At 42.1% G+C, this 19,468-nt stretch overlaps 5 protein-coding genes across 6 annotated transcripts; 3 read left to right on the forward strand and 2 right to left on the reverse strand.

The window, feature by feature from the left end:
* Positions 1 to 967: 967 nt before the first annotated feature.
* LOC129587641 (protein ABHD1-like) lies at positions 968 to 6,343 on the forward strand. Its single transcript, XM_055481470.1, has 9 exons — positions 968 to 1,480; positions 2,197 to 2,363; positions 2,429 to 2,685; positions 2,843 to 3,155; positions 3,440 to 3,482; positions 3,546 to 3,658; positions 3,735 to 3,917; positions 4,139 to 4,353; positions 5,716 to 6,343. Exons 1-9 carry the CDS (start codon positions 1,379 to 1,381, stop codon positions 5,988 to 5,990), a joined length of 1,668 nt encoding a protein of 555 aa, XP_055337445.1. The 5' UTR covers positions 968 to 1,378; the 3' UTR covers positions 5,991 to 6,343.
* A 331-nt stretch (positions 6,344 to 6,674) lies between these two features.
* Positions 6,675 to 8,350, forward strand: LOC129587866 (uncharacterized). The gene is made up of 2 exons (XM_055481808.1): positions 6,675 to 6,838; positions 7,461 to 8,350. The coding sequence occupies exons 1-2, from the start codon at positions 6,760 to 6,762 to the stop codon at positions 8,348 to 8,350; spliced, it is 969 nt and encodes a 322-aa protein (XP_055337783.1). The 5' UTR covers positions 6,675 to 6,759.
* On the reverse strand, positions 7,113 to 15,747 carry LOC129587807 (uncharacterized). 2 transcript variants are annotated; one of them, XR_008690403.1, is made up of 4 exons: positions 14,931 to 15,547; positions 14,416 to 14,607; positions 13,601 to 14,055; positions 7,113 to 7,712 (listed from the first exon to the last, which is right to left on the reverse strand). XR_008690403.1 is itself a non-coding variant. In XM_055481729.1 (4 exons), exons 2-4 carry the CDS (start codon positions 15,121 to 15,123, stop codon positions 13,733 to 13,735), a joined length of 708 nt encoding a protein of 235 aa, XP_055337704.1. In that variant the 5' UTR covers positions 15,124 to 15,125; positions 15,596 to 15,747; the 3' UTR covers positions 13,349 to 13,732. The 2 variants fall into 2 exon arrangements, 1 of the variants encoding a protein (XP_055337704.1); XM_055481729.1 differs by lacking the exon at positions 7,113 to 7,712 and adding an exon at positions 15,596 to 15,747 and having other exon boundaries at positions 13,349 to 14,055; positions 14,931 to 15,125.
* LOC129587806 (ubiquitin-conjugating enzyme E2 R2-like) lies at positions 8,748 to 12,568 on the reverse strand. Its single transcript, XM_055481728.1, has 3 exons — positions 11,377 to 12,568; positions 11,172 to 11,315; positions 8,748 to 9,739 (listed from the first exon to the last, which is right to left on the reverse strand). The coding sequence occupies exons 1-3, from the start codon at positions 11,530 to 11,532 to the stop codon at positions 9,125 to 9,127; spliced, it is 915 nt and encodes a 304-aa protein (XP_055337703.1). The 5' UTR covers positions 11,533 to 12,568; the 3' UTR covers positions 8,748 to 9,124.
* On the forward strand, positions 15,694 to 18,870 carry LOC129587804 (prolactin regulatory element-binding protein-like). The gene is made up of 7 exons (XM_055481724.1): positions 15,694 to 16,128; positions 16,258 to 16,630; positions 16,989 to 17,224; positions 17,357 to 17,440; positions 17,690 to 17,814; positions 17,941 to 18,350; positions 18,504 to 18,870. The coding sequence occupies exons 1-7, from the start codon at positions 15,994 to 15,996 to the stop codon at positions 18,626 to 18,628; spliced, it is 1,488 nt and encodes a 495-aa protein (XP_055337699.1). The 5' UTR covers positions 15,694 to 15,993; the 3' UTR covers positions 18,629 to 18,870.
* The last annotated feature ends 598 nt before the right edge of the window (positions 18,871 to 19,468 follow it).

Here is a 19,468-nt window from a genome sequence, read left to right on the forward strand (position 1 = left end):
ACATATCGGTAGGAACTAATGAGCTGCACAGAGTTTGCAGCTCATCTTCCTAGCAATTTATGATTGGCTTGTATAGATAATAGAAATATAGCCCAAAACACACTTACGTTTCTTAAAAACCGAAGTCCATTCAACCTTTTACTATTTTTAAAACACGGCAAATCCGCGAAAGCAGCTTTGAAATTTTTGTGCACATACGATATCAACGTCCTCCGTTCAGATTACTACGGCCGTTCATGATCAGAAAAAAGTACTAGGGGATTTGAATTCACATTTACATCGGACTAGCAATTCTGATGGTAAAAAAATCAGAAATCGCAACAGCAAGATTGTACTACGTTTTAGCGGCGATAGATATTTCTGCTTTGTATCTATTATGTACTAGTAATAGCATTAGTTAATACTCTTTCAGATCGTACGTACGCAATTAAAAAGTAGAGTGATTAATATTTTATCATAATAATAGTAAACAACTCCAGTTTATGTGTTTATTAAAGCGTGCTTTAGTCCAGAACATAAAAAGATTGAACTTATAACTTAAAAAAATAAAAAATACGTGAAAGCCTATAACTTCAAAAAGCGATGCTGTTGTAGATACTGTATGCTGTACTCGTATTTAAATGACATGGCTTCGTTACTCGTACAACACTTAAAATTTACGGCACTTAAAATTTAAAATTTAACTAATTTATTATTGCAAAGTTTTTAGTTATTTTCTCTGTGCATTGTTATTTTGTCGGTACACTTATAAATTAGTATCGTAGACTGTAACGGTAAAATTTAATTTTAAACGCGAGCTCGCTTCACTCGCTTGTTTGAATAGGAACAGGCTCCGCTGAGTCAGCTGTGCCGCTTGCTGCGGCTTATAGTGCAGCCCGTTCGTGCGTGCATATGCCGTAAGCGTGCAGCAGTGCCTGCATGGGCAAAGCTGTAATGTTATTGATTGGCCCTATTTAAAGCATATGATCAGTTTCCGTGGGACTTTGGACCTTGAACTTGGGAATATTATTGGCTTTGGCGTGCACTTGCTTGTAATAATCATTTCTTTGAATTATTCCGCCATTTTCGCTGCCAAGTTTTATCGGCTATTGTACTAGATATTCTGAGCCTTAAGCCAGTCATTCCACCTGCCTGCCATCCACGCGCGTACTTCTGCTGTGCGTGGTTTGTGGATCCTACAGTTTCCATCCGATCTAGTTCCACCGTGTTCATCCCGATGCGCACTGCCGAACAGTGTTCAAGATCTTGAGTGCGGCATTTGGTATCACTCGTCGATTCCATCGGCACGACAGGCTGATTCCCGTTTTCACGCGTTTTCGAAGCGTGACTGCAAATCTCAGATATCTTGGAGGTGTTTGATATTTGGATTTGCTGATCGATGCTTGCATCCCTAACGGAAATAATGCCGTCGCCTTATCTGTGGTCGGGCATTCCCGCTGCCATGTATTATGCCTATTATTATAAAACCTACTGTGGTCAGGTGAGTGGATAGTGCAGTTTGTCGGAAGTGGTATTTTTTGCATTTTGATCTCCCTTCCGGTACATTAGTCGAGCCACAGAAGCACGTGTTTGGGATTACGCATTCATTAGGAATATCATGATTTAAACTGGCTAAACTTGTGCGTACTGCGTAGCAATATCATATTTATGCATTATTTTCAGTTTGATAAAAAAACTTCTAACTCAGGAAACTTTTAATCCCGATGCCCGTGCATAATATGAAACTTCAAGAAATACGATACATTATGCCATTTCAGAATTGCCTTCAGGTTTCTGTGAAAAGCTTTCATTAGGACCTAGACGAAGTGTATTTGCATACTGAAATAGGTTGCGATGCATGGAATTATTTGCAAACCTGTGAATCCGAAATTACCCCAGTAATTGCACCATTGCGTTATGAATTTGTGAAATTAAACGTGCATTTAACTTTTAACAAAACTATAAACCTAGACATTGGTGGAGTGATAGCAATAATGATAACGTATAAAAACCGTTGGTGATGATTTAGATTTTGGCAGTTTTTGTGCGTTATAAATGCGTTTAGCGTGAATTGGTAAAATGATCCGAAAGAGTCTCAAGAAATGTGTAGTTGACATTGGTTAATTATATTTATAGTTTTATACGTAAGGTACGACGGTGTTTCGATGCTTTTTTTAAAAATTTATAGGTGTCAGATTTAATCGCACACTTTTATAGGTGCCAGAGATTTACGGGGCCGACGGAGCATTTCTACGGCTGATGAAAGAGAAATGTCCAGCTCTGCACGAAGAATATCGCCCACCGCCTCTCGTGCATGAATCTCGTTTAATGACGATCTTCGCCTCAATTGGACGTCATCGCGGACTGAATTTTCCTTATATGCGGTACGCTGGTCAAATATTTGTTGTGTGTTTGTGTATGGAAACATTTTTCTCTTTTCTGTCTGTAGTGAGCTGTTTATAACATCGGATGGCGGGGAAATTGCGCTGGACTGGTGGGACGCCCGTCTGAAGCCCAAATCCCCATCGGAAGTTCCCGTTGTCTCCTCCACGTCGTTGGTGGATTCCCTGAGCTATTATTTTCGTTTTCCCAGCCTTCAGATTCCGTATTTTGGATCTGCCGCATCCACATCGGCACCTGACACCTCTGGCGACATCAGCGACGCCAGTATCCCCACCGGAAGCACCGAAGCGCGAAAACTTAGTGGTAGGCTTTCAATACAAATGTTTATTTGCCGGCAGGGTTTTAAAATCATAATAGTACATGTAAACACATTTCCGGGGAATGTTTGGATGTTTTGTCGGCCAGACTGACGCTTATATTGATTTGTCACGCTCTGAGCCCTGAATTTACGACCTTGCAGTCGGAGACGCTCCCAGCAGTGTGCCCGAACTGGATGATCTCGTACCAACCCATGTTCATTTACCCAAATCCGTCTCTAACATTACCGCTGATCCAGCGGATGTAGATGTGTCAGTGGCAGTGGAACATCCGGAGAAATTAGTTCCCATTGCGGAGAAAAATGCCGATGGGGCCGATCAGAGCGCGGTGGGCCGCAGTGATGTCTATGTGCCGGAACCGACGGGATTAGTGCTTATTTTGCCCGGTTTAACCGGAAATAGTGGGCAGAATTATGTGCGGGGATTGGTGCAAGTGGTGGAGGAATTGGGATTCACGTAAGTTGATGCCGCATTTTCTTATAATTAGACACATTGCATGATATTTTTATTGAACATCGGAAATGATGGCCATTTATGCTTTTGCTGCTTGAAAATGGCGCTGCAAATTGGCTCAGCTGCAGAGTGTAGGCTGTGTGATCGGGGTTGTTCAGGAAACTAAAATTAATTATTTTGTTACATGTTGGTTTTCTGTGCTTTCTGCCTTTTTTGTGTTTGTTTATTGAGCTGTATTGGTTGTTGATATTTAGTCTGTCATAATTTGCGAACTTTGCGTTTTACAGAGCGATCGTTATGAATTACCGTGGAATGGCAGGCGATTTAAAGGTGAGGAACTGTCCCAGTGCGTGATATTTTGCAACCCACTAATCAAGAGAGTTAAATTCGCAGACTCCGAAGTCTTATTGCGCGGTTGACACCACGGACATTGCAGAAGTGATACAACTTCTGAAGCGTCGTTATCCCACCGTCCCAGTTATGGCTGTCGGCATCTCATTGGGCGGGTATGCCAAGAATTTTCGACGGTTGAATTCCGGTACAAGTTACAGTATTAACTTTAATATGGTTCATGTTCTGTAGGATTTTGCTGTGCCAGTATTTGGCGTATTGCGGAAAGAACAATATTGACAGTCTGTTAGTGGGCGTTATGGCTGTGTCGGTTGGATGGAATATCTTTGAATCCTGTAAAACTTTGGAACAGCCTTTGAACTGGCTGCTGTTTAATCGTATGCTGACACGATCATTATGTGCTGCAGTGCATAGGTACAATATGTTCTGTTTGATTAGCGTATTGTGCTATTTGATTGAAGGATACGACAATTTGAGCAAATTATTAGTAACTTTATCGCTACAACATTACCTTATTTTCCGATCATGTTTGTTTTGTGGATGCTTAGGATATTTGACAATTACTAGCATTGCAAACATTTGATCTATAAGATGCATGCTGGTAACTGAAGTTGATGAATTTTTTTATTTTTCAGGCACAGCAATATGTTAAAGAACAACTATGACCTGGAGGGGCTAAAAAATGTGCGGACTATACGGGAATTTGACAGTCATATAACATCCAAGATGTTCGGCTTTTCGGATGTGGATGAATACTACAAGAATGCCTCATTGTACGACAAGATTCAGTTCATCAAGACGCCTTTACTGGCGCTGAATGCTGCTGATGATGTATTTTCCCCGAATGACGGTATGCGTGAGACTGTAATCATTACCGCTGATTTTGAATAAAACTGTGATGATAAATTGTTTGATGCATGCATAAGAAAAAAGCTAAGCTAAGAAAAAGCAAAAAAGCTAACAGCTTTTTTGGTTGAACAGAGAGGTGAGTTTTGTAACTAGGATGATACACCTCGTTCACGCCAAGTTGGCGGTGTGTCATTTTAATTTTCTGCCGAATCGTGCAGCGCATGTTTTGCCAATGTTTTTAAAGGTTATAGCGTAGTTTTCTTTTGCGCATTTATTGAGCAAAAACGTAATGGATTTTCGGTTGCGGTGCCGCGAGAAGCGCCTTCCGAAGTGAAGGCACCGATGAAACAAGTCATGGCAGTGAAAAAACACAATTTAATTCTGCCAGAAATGCAGGAACGACTTTAGGCGCTTGGAATTGAGGTCAGTTTCAAGAACCCCAAGAGAGAGCTTCAGGAAAAAAAACTAAAAGTCAACTGCTAGACCAAACCTGCAAACCGCCTAGGGGAGCAAAATCGTTTTTTCGCCAAAATAAAGCGCTCGTTGAAAAAAGGGATGGTGTTCACTGAAAAGTGTTCCAACGGAGGGACGCGCGCTTATGCTCAGGATAGTAGTAAAAATTTTAACGCCCAACTCCTTGCGAATCGTATTTTATGTTGCACGTTGAAGGAGGAGTTCCCATGGTTGCATGGTGACCTCGCGGAGAATATCGTCCTACAGTTCGGCCACGCCCACCGTTATACCGGTGCCCTGCCCCAGGAACGGCTTCAAATTAATGGTGCGAAGTGCACCCCGAAGGGCCAATGCATGGCCAAGTCAGCAGATTTAGCGCCCTTGGACTACGGCATAAACGGGAATTTAAAACCAATTTTATGTGGGAGAGACGAAACCGCGATAGCTTAACTGCAGCGCATTTTTGAAGTGGTCTACTCTAGTTTTAAAATTCCTGTAATTCACATATAGCTCAAATCTTAAAAACCTTAATTGCAAATGGTGTTGGATAGATTCAGTAATCACGTTAAAGTTAAACAAAGTTAAATTTGTTGACTAGTGGTTCAGGGTAATTTTGTAAATGGACACCGCCAACTTGGCGTGAACGGGGTGTATATGCATATCTTACCTAGCATTTGTGGTAGGTGTGTAAATACACAAATGCCTGCATTTATCGCCAGTTGGAAAGTTTTAAATCTGCATTCCACAAAACTCTCTCTTTTTTTCTGGTGATATAGTTTTTTAAAAGCCGCTGTTATGGACTACGAAACTCTGCCCACGAACGCAGTGTAAAATTTGTTTACTTAATTTAGAATAATGATTGTACGTTTTGATTTTTGAGCTTATTAGAATTTTTGTGTGTTTGATTTAGCCATTCCTCGTGAAGAGGCGAAGAAAAATCCCAACATGTGCTTGGTGGTGACATCCCACGGTGGACACATTGGATTCCTGGAGCAGAGAAATCCCTTTGGACGTAACTACGTCGAGCGACTGTTTGAGCAGTTTGCCCGCGCCGTCTTTGAGAACCGTGACATACTGCCGGTGCCGGTGCGCATCATCACTCCTCACGAAGAAGTTCCTGTTAACACTGCCGAAATCCCTTTAGTTCCTGACGTCGATACTCAAACGGCGCCATCGCTGGATTGATTACAAAGATCGTTGTGGATCTTGTCTCGCTTCATCTTGTTATATAGTCATTGTTTCTTCGTGATTAGCAAAGCCATACTGTTATGGGTATTCTGATATTGCAAGCCTGGTGATTATTCTTCATGAAAAAACTTATTAAGCTTCATAGCGGCGAACGCTGAACGCGATGGTGTTCTATCGTTGCTGTTAGTGTCGGCTTTATGGCACTGCTTTTCTTTTATATTTTGCAGTATTTCAGTTCTTATTTCATTGTCGATTTTTGGAATACGATTGTATACACTTTTGGATCGCTGCAATTTGAAAGTCGAACAAAACTGAATAACAATAATTCAAATAAAAATAAAAGTCATGGAGTGACAGTATGGAAGTTGCTAAGCATGCATGCTTGCAACAGAAGCTACAGATAGTGTTTATGTACAGATTGTCTGGTCACTGCAGGCTAGAACAGTCAAAGGTAGATCAAAACAACCAAATATATTCCACAATCCACAGTAGTTGTGTTACGTAACACAGGCAAGCTGCGCATAGAAAGCGTAAATAGTCGTAATGTCCGGAGTGGGCTAGAATGGCGCACGGTGACCTTATGCACGTACACTTGCGTAATCAATATTAACATCGTCTGACAAAATGCCAAATTTCTTTTATACACAAACTCATACAAAATGCATGAAATCCTAATATCAGGCGTAGTGGCTAAAGGAGAGGCATCTTTTCGAACAGTCTGAAATTATCTAATAACTTAATTCAAGTTTATCTTGCAGCGGAAGTAATGCACTTTCGCGGTACTTCGTATTCTATAGAAGTAGAGAATGTTCTATTCTGCTTAATTTTGTTGCTTCCCGTCGCAGGTAAAGTACAGTGCAACTGTGCAATCATTATTACACGGAGCTACCAAGCAGCGCTCGCACCTGCCATAACATTGTTACGAGTACAGTAATTTTTCTGCATACATTTACAATTAGCTGACAACATTATAGCAAGCACTGCAAAGCAAGCAAAGTTGAAAATTACTTCTCCGTAAATAGTGAATTTGTAAAACTTAAGCAATAATAATTTTTCTCGTATAGTCTTTCTCTTATGGCTTATAACCTTTTCCTACTATGTACTGTGCAAATATTTCAACTTTGACTAACAAGTTTATGCTAGAGAAGCCATGCATTTTAGGCGCTACACGCCACGCAGTGTTTACTCTGAATTCTGAAACAAAGTATTCTCATAAAACTAGCAACGAAAAAAAATTAGCAACGACACCAAATCGTTAAAAAAATAAAAGCAACGAAAAAAATCGTTTATATATATTTCCAAATATTATAGATATGCATTATTATATGTATTTGCGTGCAAATTTTCCTTCTTACCGTTAGAACAATTTTGTATAAACACTATAGAGTGCATTATCTCTGCGTGTTGTTTTCACAGATTAAACAACTTATTAACATCTGCGCTAATATTTGCGACCTTTGTTAATAGCAGCACTAGTGGACGATGTTACCGACGCAAACGTCGACTTCCGGACGTCGAAGCATTTCCTTCGAATTTATGCAAAGGCGGTACATGTGTTGGCGTATAAAACGTTGAAACCACTGGCCGATGCTCCAGTACCTTCAGAAGGGCGGCAGACTATTCGGTTACTGCCCAACACCAGACGCCATCTCCAATGTTTTTACAATATTCTCAAGCCGCTCCTCACGGCGACCGAAGAATTGCGGCTTCGGCAGGAGGCTACGATTATAAATAAAACTTTACAACTACAATCGTTGGAAGAAGAGTTCGTAGAAATGGAAAACTACATCAGCTATAGTACTAATCGAGTGGATGCAACGCTCGAGAAGGAAGACGCCGGTAGTTACCGTAAACGAAACAAAACCAACGGAATTCGAGAAAATGCGCAGTTTATAGAAAATTTACAAATTCCTATACGTCAAAAGATGCAAGATCTGCGAATCGAAATGGCGGCGCTTAGTGCAAGTAATATACAAGTCAAAGGAATTATCCTGCATTTATCCAGTCTCTTCAGCGTGACAACGACACTGGATAACATTATGCAGAACACGGTCGACATAGCAGAATTGTTAGCACCGTTGCACCAGATTGCCGATCTGGTTGCATCGTTTGCTAGACACCATATCGGGTCACTTCCTGCAGTATACGCACGAAGTATCACAAAGAGCATGAAAGTCCTGGATCACAAACTACCGCATTATCCGCTACTGGATTTGGAATATCGAAGGTTGATTCCGTGCCGCGCGCACAGGCATAGCAAAACACAACGTTCCAAACTGCGAAATACGAGTATACTACCGGCGATCAATGTGAACGTTACTAATTTTACTTCTCGTACTGCACCGGATCAGCAATAAAGTTATGTTATTAATAAATTAATACTTCAGATAGATCAACATAATAATAATTTCATTTCAACATGACTATATTACAGCCTACAGGATAAATAAAACTTCCTTAAGTGAAAATCATCCGTGTTCGGTAATGCTAATTTAACCAGCGTCCCGCGCTTCAAAAAAACTGAAAATGATCCACCGGCTGTATCAGTTGCAGCATGCAAAGTTTTGCCATAAGGTGGGTATTATATCATCTAATTGTAACTATAGTATTCCACCACATTATATTATTATACAAAATTAATCCGATGCTACAATATTCCTGTATAAACTGAACTAGTAGTAGTATGTACGTCCTTAAATTATAAAACTTCGTAGAAAGAATAATAAACACGTTGAAAGCTGAGCAAAACAGCGCGCAGAATGACGATTCTTTTTTGATTCAGACGAAACAATGGACATCTGCAAAACTAGAATTCTGAACAAACCCAAAACATGACACATACACTGCGATGATGAAACACGATAACACGGCGCAACCAAACGGCGACGAACACGGCAAAAACAAAGAGCGAAACAATCCAAAACGTCCAAACTCAAATCAAAGCTTAGGGATAAATTTCTACAATACCCTCAATTTCATCAAAAACGATCACACAAAACACATTAAACATAAAACAGTCGCCTGAATTATCACAAGAGACGAGAAGACATAAAAGATTCCCATTCTAAAGTGAAACGACAACAGCTACCGAAACGAAACAAAGCACTGTTCAAGCAGCCGCTCCACGACGATCAGCTCACATTCTGTTCATTGCGGTTCTCATCCGTGCGGGAGCGTTTCGGGGGCAGGTCATTGGGGGTGGTGGGGTTGATCTCGGGATCGTTAAAACTGTCCGCTTCTTTGCGCTTGCCCGTCGCGGTCCGACTTGACGGCGCCGTCTCCAGTGAATCGTCATCAAACAGCGGTTCATCGCTGCTAAAGGAGAACGGACTATCGCAGCTGTCATCCGAATCCGATGGGCCAAAGTCCACAAACTCCGCCGAATTATTCAGCTTGCTGACGTCTTTGTTCTGCCGGCGCGACACGCAGTACTCGTCCACCGTCGTGGGAATGGTGACGCCGTCACGGGTGGCCTCCAGCTTGGACGCGTCCACCTGCTCACGGACCATACGCTCGTAGTCCTTGTCGCCCTTTTCCTTGTAGCGTCGGTACATCACCGAGGCGTCCACGTTGGCCGGTGAGCTGGTGTTGGGTTCGTTCAAGAGGGAAATGATGGACATGAGCACCGAGTGCACATTCTGGGTAGGGTTCCATCGTTCGCAGGGCAATTCACCCGAGCGCGGATCGTCCGTGGGTGGGTGGAGAATACTGATGCACACCGTGCCGTTTTCGTACACGTTGGGATGCTGTAAGAAGCAAAAATAGACGATCGTTATTTTTAATCACAGACCGGTCGCATCGTTAACCAGCGGACATACGAGACTTAATCGCGTATAATAATGTTTATGCCGACAATTATTACGCAGGTCTATAAAGATCGATCCTGATCGGGGTCTACTGTAATAGCACGCAAGACTCATTATTTTTGATAATTTGCAATCCGATAGCATCTCGAGACTGAGATTAAATTAATCACCGTTACGCAAAGCAGACGTTTTTTCCAGCAACACAGTTTTGCACTCATGACTAATCAGAAATGAGTAATGAAAACTGATAGCTACCTTGGATGTTTTATTTGTAAGACAAAATAAGGTGGCACTCTTTATCCTATCTTCATCAATTTTTTCATTAGGCGATTTACTGATTTGAGTGTCTAAATTAAGTTAAATTAAGTTAAGTGTCTAAATTAATCTAGTGGTACGAACACAAATTACCAAACCCAATGCGACACGGATAATTTTACTTCCCGGTGAAATTATTTTTTATGCGCGGCCTGAGAATTTGCCGCGGCGGTTTCGTGGTCGGATAGGCATTACACTGACAGCTGAGACTTTCATTCTGGTATAATTTTATTAGGCGCCGATCACAATACCCCAGCAGATGGCGCATGCCAACACAAATCCTCTGCCAAGCTTCACCGATCAGAGTGCTTTTTGGAAGCTGGCATTTCCGGTATTCAGCAGTATTACTAGTGGCGCATACACTCACACGGGCTGCTTAATACAGCTTGTAGCCTCGTACACTGCTGACACAATCAATATGCACCACAGCATGTGCACATTGTATTATTTTTGCACCTTAGTCAAATACTTTCTTTAAATACTAGTTGTATTCAAAAAAGTTTTTCTTATCGTTTCTTTGCCAAAACGCTGACATGGCTGGCAGCGCATTAAAGAAATCGGAGCAGGCGGGCGGATATATAGCCGCAACCAGTATCTTGCATTTTCGCATAGTTATCGAACATACACGGCTATTCCGCGCCTTATCAAGAACACGGTCAATGGACCAGCTCGTTGGCAGTCAGCCAGTCAAACACCATCAACTCGCTTATTGATTTGCTTACACTGACCACATATTACACACTCCATCATCTCCCAAAAAAATAATCCGAGCGAGATAAAATAAAAAACGAAATATATTATCACTTAGTCAGCAGCTGCAAAAGTTCCACCTGAATGTTGACTTTAACTTAATTACAATAATTTCAAATCTGCGGTTAGCAGGACACTTAAATAATTTTCTGCTCACCTATTTCTTTAGTGATTACACCAAAAACATGATAAATGACACATTGTTTCGACGCATTTCGCAGAAAAATGTAGGTCGATGGTAGCATGAAAATGAGTCATTACACAGACACTGACTGGACAAGATTTCAGCGCTCGTCTAACGACTTACCCATAATTTGTTGACAAATTTGACGCTCGGCGGCAGGAATGGATAATCCTGAGGAAATTTCATTACGGCCTTAAAATATCCACCCGCGTACAGCGTTTCAGGAGGTCCAAAAATGGCCACTTCCCATTCGAAGAGGTTATCATCCTACAAAGCAATCACACTGCTGCACCATCCGATCAAAGGACAACGAACAGGCGCAACATACTTTCAACAGTCGTACACGGAACCCTTCCATCGGTTCTTTTTGCAGATTCTGAAATTCATGCATAAGGACGCGCACCGCATGGGCATTACTGGAGATCGGTTTGGCTGATTTGGCCGTGGAGCTGCCCGTTTGCAGGGGATTGGAGCCTGCGGCCATGGCTAGGTAGGAATTCTGCTGGGAGGATTAAAACACAAACAAAGGACAAACGGGAACTGGGCAATATTAAGGCCAATATACGACAGCTGTTTGCGTGGTATGGCAATGGCACGGCCAAGGCAGTGCAGTCGTTACTGTTGTGTGTTGGCTGAGCCGTGCGAGAGAGATGTCGAGCTGATTACGCAAGGGCCTATTTGGACTGGCTGCAATGAGTGCACGGCCACACCCCCGCTGGTTGGAGAGGAAACAGTGCAAATATGTGCGGAATGGCGCACGGTTTAAAGGAGCGCGTGTGGACGCTCTCCTTTGAAAAAGTGGCAAAAAAAGGAGAAAAATATTCACCGCTGTGTGTCCTTTACTGTCACACACGTGAATAAGTAACGTTTCGTAGGCAACATGATGATCACACACACAACAACCTAGTCAAATTGTTAGTAATCGGAATGCGAGTTTCGTCCTCGGGCATGTGCAAGATTATCAATATTACTGCCGCTGTACTGCACTTAAAAAGCGACTCACTCGTCAGAAAACGACTGCTTTCGATGATGATTGTGAATGGTTTTGCCTGCAAATATATCGGCATACAACACACGTCGCCAGCGCGCTGAATGTATATTCTATATGCGTGTCTCGGATCGGATCGGAGCGCGAATGTGTGTGTATATTTTCCTGCAGCAAGGAAACAGATTGATTCAGATGGAACTGATCGGTAGCCGCGGCGTTATCTTCTTTATGCGAATCCACTGGAGATTTCTCGCTAATAATAGTTCCTTGCTGTGCCGAGAGCAAGCGGGCCACGGCTATACATGGTATTAAAGTTTAACGCCAGAGCAAAGGACAATATTCAGAGCAAGTTTAGCGAAAAAATTATCTTGCCCATGCAGACGTTCTGGTTGTTGAAAGCCAAACAAAATGCCTGAACAATTACAGTGCGCGCTGCCAAAATTCGATATGACAATCTGATATGTACGCGAGTATTAATCAGGCCAAAAATTACAAACACATGTTGCGACACATTCGTACTGGCGGTATAATGCATCCAGCAGTACTGCCAGCCCAAAGTACGTAAAACCGCAAAAACTTTTACTATTCCGTGGTCACCGATCCATTTCAGTTTTCGATACTCTACTGATGAGTTTACTTGGTGCATGACCGCTGCGGCCTGGTGACCTTATGTCACGGGTCAGCATCTGCGTCCGAGGCTGCCGGTCAAATTGCAGGCAAACCTGCTTTTAACAGCACAAGTACGAATCAATTCTTAACAACGTATTCAGGTACAAAGCGCGTTGTCTTCAATGCTCACTTATAATAATATCGGTCGCTATTTTACTGTCTTTGTTCAAATACAGCGTATAAAAACAAAGATAAAGCTGCATGATTGCAACTCGCTACAGTTTCTGTCTTGATACCTATAATGTTATACACTGTCATACAGTGGATGTGCAATAACACAATACTAGTCCAATACCTGTGCGGCGCACAGAAACGTTTCAAACACCAACATCTAGGGTATTAATTCGTGATTTCGAATTACGAAGTAAAAATACTTCAAGTATACAAAAATTAACATAGTCTTCAAAATTTTCATTACTACAATTCCTATCAGCAAAAGAAAAGGCACGCAGAGCTAATTGTGAGCAAAATTATCTCGCTATAATCTCGTCTCTTGCTCAGATTCGGTCTTTTATTTATTTAGTTTGGAATTCTTGTGTTTCCGAAAATGCAAAGCTTTCAAGAAAGCAGCGAAGACTGGTACTGGTTCATAGTATCTTCCATAGAAAAACATCTCTCACTGGTCAGTTCGCAGAACGTGAAGTCGCAGCAATAATATTTTAATAGACTCACTGCTGATTTCATCAACCCTAATCGATACAAAAACTGAATTTCGAAAAGAAATAAACCGTGAAAGGTCAAATCAAAATTCGAAATCTCTACTGTAGTACATGTACCCCGAACACATCTACCGTAAATCAACATTAAATATTATGCGCACCAAACAACAAAAACTACAGCTTAACCGAAATTCAACAAAGCAACAACGGAAATTTCCAGCACGCTATCATCGTACCTGATTTTGAGAAGCCACAAGAAATCACGGAATCCTAGCGAAATCACTAGCTTGGGAAAAACTTTGGTGCAGTTCATCAATAAAAACAACTTGTACTGTACAAGCAATATATACAGATCAAAGTGAGCGATGTTACAGGTACTCCGGATGATGTCCGTCAAAAAAATGCACAAACGCCGGCACCACCGTCATACTGGGGGAAATGTCCGTCACCTGAATAGGCAGATAAATCCCCGCATCGGATTGTCCCATCGAAAACTCCGTTTTCACCTGCCGACTGGCATCCTTCTTTGGTCTTCCCGGTGACACTTTGCAACCACGGACGCGCGTTGTACCCGACGGTCTACCCGTGGAGACGCGATAACCGTTATCGCGTGTGGTTCCAACCGGCCGGCCACTGGACACCTTGTAACCGTTCGCCCGAGTGGACCCTTTAGGACGTCCACGAGGTCCCACTAAAATAACAATTTTCATTTGTACATGCACCGCTTAGAGCAAAGCCAGCATTACTACTTCGATTACTGATTAAAATATTGTCATGATAAGATTAGCCATGGTAAATAACTTTCCACAAAAAATTACCACATTCTATTTTGAATTATGAGGAGCTGGGGAAAGGAAAACATAAAAAAGATTCGCATCCGGTACTTCTACTGAACGTGACACGCTTTTTGAGTTAGAGTCTATATTTCAAAATTTCCAAAATCGAACACGAGTGTTAATGGAAATCAGCAATTCAACAGTACCGTACCGTTCTTACTTTCCTTTTTTTGCGAATTCACCCAGCGGATTACGACCAATTCACAAGCGCTTACCTGGTTTCGGAGGCCGTGGAATGTGCTGGCCACTACTAACTCCGAACACATCGGAAGTCACATTAACAGCTGCAGCTGTGTGATTTGCGTCCGATGGACTATCTTTTGCAGATCCTTTTTTGGGCCGTCCACCGCTGACTTTGTATCCAGCTGCCCACGTTGTCCCCTTCGGACGGCCCCTCGGACGTCGGGCTACACAATTCAAAGTTCGGGCACTTACGAATCGTTCAGAGTCAGATCACAAATGCATGCAGATTTCCAGAATTCAGAGTTCTCTATCCTGTTTATTTATTTTAAAACTAGTATTCAGACTTTAAGGCTATCATTAGTGCAATCCGCGGACCGCAACCAGGACATCAAGCGGCGTGGTACGTAATGAATAGCAAAGTGAGAATCGAGCTGATGAGGATTGTGGCTTGGACCAAGCAACATCTTCTCGATGCTCCTTTTGCAAGAGAAATCCGAAACTTGAGTCACTTGACTAATACAAAGAGCACATCAGTGCAAACACTTACTCATAGGGTTTTCTGAGGAAGACATCTGGTTCAGAAAGGTATCCACTTCCAAGGAACTGGAAGAGAAATTGAAAAAATCTGTGGAGGAACAGAAACCAACGGGAAGAACCAGACTGGGGTCCTGCGGAACCAAAGCCACAGTGTCGTCGAATACGGACGACCCTTCTTCCGATCCAGGCAGCGACAGAGCCATGTCTTCAGTACAAATGCAGATGCAAAACGAATAATACGGGCATCAAGCTCAGCAAATATACATCACTATGGGAAGCACAAACGATAATTCGAACTCGAAGTTAAAGACATTCAGAAATATGATCTGGATAATCCTTATCAATAATTTCTACAAAGTAACAAAGGGAATTAACTCACAACACCATCGTAGCGGCGAACGCTACGCGCATACATTATGAATCCATCTGTGATCACTAGATTTTAAAAGCTATAATTAATTGTAACGCTGCAAAATTTTTAACGAACTGGTCACTTGCGAAAGCCAAAATCAAGAAGGTTCAAGCAGCAGATTTAGAGAAGATACAACGTATGTCCAACTGACTTGGTTTCTCGTTATGAAAAGTCTCCAAAACTCTTCAAAAAAATGCGTAAATACAACCGCGCGGAGCCTGCACTTTAGGGGCAGCTCCACCTGCAAATGGCTCAATGCGTACTGGATGCAGGTGGGTACGGTACCGGCTCGTTACGCTCCGGGCTTGACTCGTATAAGTCGTTCCACGCATGCAAAAAGTGAAAAAAGTTCAAAAAACAGTCTACGAGTACGAAGGAAATCACAAAAATTAGGTACAAATGTGCAATAATTGAAATTGTTTCTTCGCTTTCGTTATCGTTCATCGGAGCCTTTACTGTTTTGAAACTTGCAGGTTATGATAATAATTATTGATCAACTTAGCAACGTCATTAGTCTTGCAAACACTTGGAAAATATGTACTGAATACGAATAGACTACTGGACTACCGTAGCAGGATAGAGGAGTTTATGGTTCAGTGTGTGAGAGACGTGTTCTGCATTACGTGGCTATTTACGGATTTTTTACCATCCTGCATGCGCAATGCGGGACGAAGGAAAACCTGTTACTATCGACGAATTGGACATCCCGATATTTTTCGTCAAGCGCTTGGGAGATCGACAGTTTGTGATTGGAGGCGGTGGTGGCAGCTCTAAAACCGGAGTTCCCAATGTTGTTGTAAGTATGCGGCGCTCTTCCGTATTTCGTTTTCACAGGCAGACTTGCGATGCACGAATGACTTTATAATCATAATTTTACAAAATTCTTAAATGGTACATGAGGAACGTATTTTTGCCATCGTTGCAGTATTTATTTTCGTTGACCAATCGCAACGGAAAGACGTTTCTCCGTCAGAGCCAGAAAGTGGACGTGGGCTCCGGGTGCCCGCGCAACATTGCCGTCTACGAAATCACATCCTCCTCGCGTTCGCCGATCGTCCTCGATCCGCGGCCTCGATTGCTGGAAGCTCGGAATAAATCGGATGGAGTGGAGGAGAAAACGCAGCCTGGTGGATCGCAGCTGCGAAGTGGCGCGGTTTTAACGAAAGCGGAACGAGTAGAAAAAGAGATGCGTTTATTACTGGACAATGCCAGGGAATTGATTGCTGTCGGAATGGATAATTTGTGTGGCATTTACCAGGTGCAGAGGAGCTTGTGCAAAGGTATCCAACAGGAAAATGGTACGTTGGGGGTTTGTGACTCTTTAAATGCATTCTGCAGCATGTTGTCCTTTTTCCCTTTCCTTTCGAAATATTTGATTTATTAAAAATTGTTATGTTTGACAGTTTGCTTGCTGTTTTGTACCTATTAATAATTTAAAGGCTAAATACTCTTTAAGCAAATTTTAACTGTAATACTGGTAGCGATGTAGCGCGGCTGTGTTGTTGTTTCGGAATGGTGCGTGGGATGAGCGCGGAATTTATTTACATAGAACGCGTTAGGTAGGAATACGTGCTTGCTTGCATCCAGCTTGGGGATTTTTATCGGGGAATGAATAACCCGAAGAAATTTAATTTAGCATCGGTGTGCTTGTCACAGGTGCCGCCGGCGAGCCGGGTCCAGCGATCGTATCTAAAGACGACCTGTTGACCATTTCGTTCCGTGAGCAATTCGAAACCGTTGCCGGCGTGGACGCGACGCAGCAGTGCTGTGTTTTTCTGCCACCCGATCCCACAAAGCGATCCAACGTCCAGTATGATGATCCTGCTCAGGGATTAAGCCCGGATGCGAATTTGGCTACGGGTGGATCGGATGGGTTTATACGCATTTGGGATGTATGTACAGATGCTGTGTCTCAGAAATAATCAGAGTCTGTAAAGCAGAGTTCTTACGAGTCATCGTTTCTGCAAAACTTCTCATCCAATAAAACATCGCCTATTTTGCAGCGCTACTGTTTGTTCTTCTAGGCAGCTGAATTTGATGAACTTTTCAATATCAAAGCTCATGATGACGAAGTGGTCGATATGGATTTATCTTTTACCGGCGACGAGGTAATTGCTCACTGGGGTAAAAATGTTGTTATTTATTGGCCGACCTGCAGGACAGTATAAGATTTCATGAGAATTTATTGATAAAGCACCCTGAATTACCAACCGTCTCCAAAAGTGATGGTGATACTTCGAAAATTTTTTAAGAAAAATAGGCTCGTTAAGAAGGGCATATGACTTCAGTGTTTCCGTATGTTAAGTTTATTGTTAGGGATATATGAGTACCATTCACAGTCAGCTAGATTTTCTTAGGTGGTGACTTGTGGACGAGATAACAAAGCCCATGTATGGCAACTGAAAACAGGCAAAAGGATTGCTAGTCCTTTGCCTGAATTTCCGGAAGCCAAAGTTGTGGATTATCGGCCTCGACAAGTCAGGTGAGATTCGAGATACGGATACATATCTTTACATGATCTTTCTAATTTTATAATTGTTATTGCAAGTATTCAAAGCCCATTGGTCTTATGGAGTTTAGTTTTTGTCTGATAGCAGAATATTTCCAGATTTCACGCCAAGGACTCCGCTGTGTTGTATGCAATCTGGGTTCCCCTCAAACGACAACGTCCACGGCCACAACCGTCAGTTATCTGCATGTACCGCTTTCGCACGTCCAAATTAGCGTTAGTGGTCAGTACGCCCGTGAAAGGCGACCTGTTGTGCGCGCTGACAGTTAGTCCTTGTGGTTATTACGTGGCGTGCGGGAACTTGGACGGGGATGTGCGGATCTTCCGTTCGGACAATTTATCCTTAATTTACTCTGCTGTACAAGCCCACGGAACCTTTGTTACTGATTTGGAATTTACCGACTGCACATTTGGTGCGAAAATTCTGACGCAAACCAGTAATGCACAGTGCACTGTCTTCAGTGTTTCCGCCGATCGGAAGATTGTCATGCACCAGGCGGATTTTTTAAGTAAGTTGGATTGCAGATCGAGTGGGTTATTTTTTGTCGTTTTCTGTTACAAGATTTTTTGGGGAAGGGTTATGTTGCACAAAAATGTCAAACACTCCAAGAGCTGAACTTTTTCGTTGTTTTATTAACTGCCCGCCCGGTTTTTTTTTGCAGATGCTACGCTGCGGAAATGGAAAAGGTATATGAAAATTATTCCGCTAATTTGGTTAGTGATTGTTCTTTTTACTCAGCTTATGGATTATATCGGCTACTTCGAACTCGAAGCTGCGCAACTTTGATGCATTTTTTAGTTGTTTAAGTTATTTTATCATGCAGTTTTCATAACGTGCTCGTTTTTTCTGATTAGAAGTAATGTTTACTTTCTGATTTGTCGCGCTTTTGCCGTTTAATACTTTTAGATAAGTAAATGTTGCATGAATACATCGAGCTGTGCTACAGTAGATTTTATTGTTTGGGTGTAAAGAGTTATCGGTGGAAAAAGAAAGTGGATTTTATTAAATTTGGCGGGTTTTTGTTTTGCACTGCTCTAGGCAGGGGTGAGGTGTTGATGCCTTAAAATAAGTTATAAGTTTACAGTTAATTTTGCTTTACACTTCTAAAAATACTCAGTTGCTGTTAAATGTGGCATGAGACGATTGTAGTCCTTAATCTTACTTTGCCAGGCTGTGCAATGAAATGGTACTTGTAGTAGATGAAGTTTATCCCGTTTGGAGACAAATTATCATCAAGCAATAAATAGGAAGTTCGTTCATTCAGTCCCTTGAATGGACTGTGTGTATGTACTTAACGGTTCCCTTGAGGCAGTCTTCATGGAGAGGATAAGCCGGTTAAGCGATGGAACCGTCAGCGTATAACTCGTTCCTTTTGTTCAGGGATTTATCTGGCAGCAGATGAGAATAGTCAGTGCAGTGTTTATTAGGGAGTTTATTGATTTCCGGTGGCGGTCGCTGATCGCAAATAATGCAACTTCCATCGCTACCGATGCGTTCTTTATTCTGGGCTAAATTGTTCGAATGGATCGTGGGTACAAAGATGCATAAATTGTCATGAATAAGTACTCGCACAGCTCTTGTCATCGTTACAAATTCATGAGCCTATCGCAAAATTCTTCGAAACAT

The sequence above is a fragment of the Paramacrobiotus metropolitanus genome, unplaced genomic scaffold, assembly GCF_019649055.1.
Source record: "Paramacrobiotus metropolitanus isolate TYO unplaced genomic scaffold, Prichtersi_v1.0 Parri_scaffold0000026, whole genome shotgun sequence".
Classification (NCBI taxonomy): Eukaryota; Metazoa; Tardigrada; class Eutardigrada; order Parachela; family Macrobiotidae; genus Paramacrobiotus; species Paramacrobiotus metropolitanus.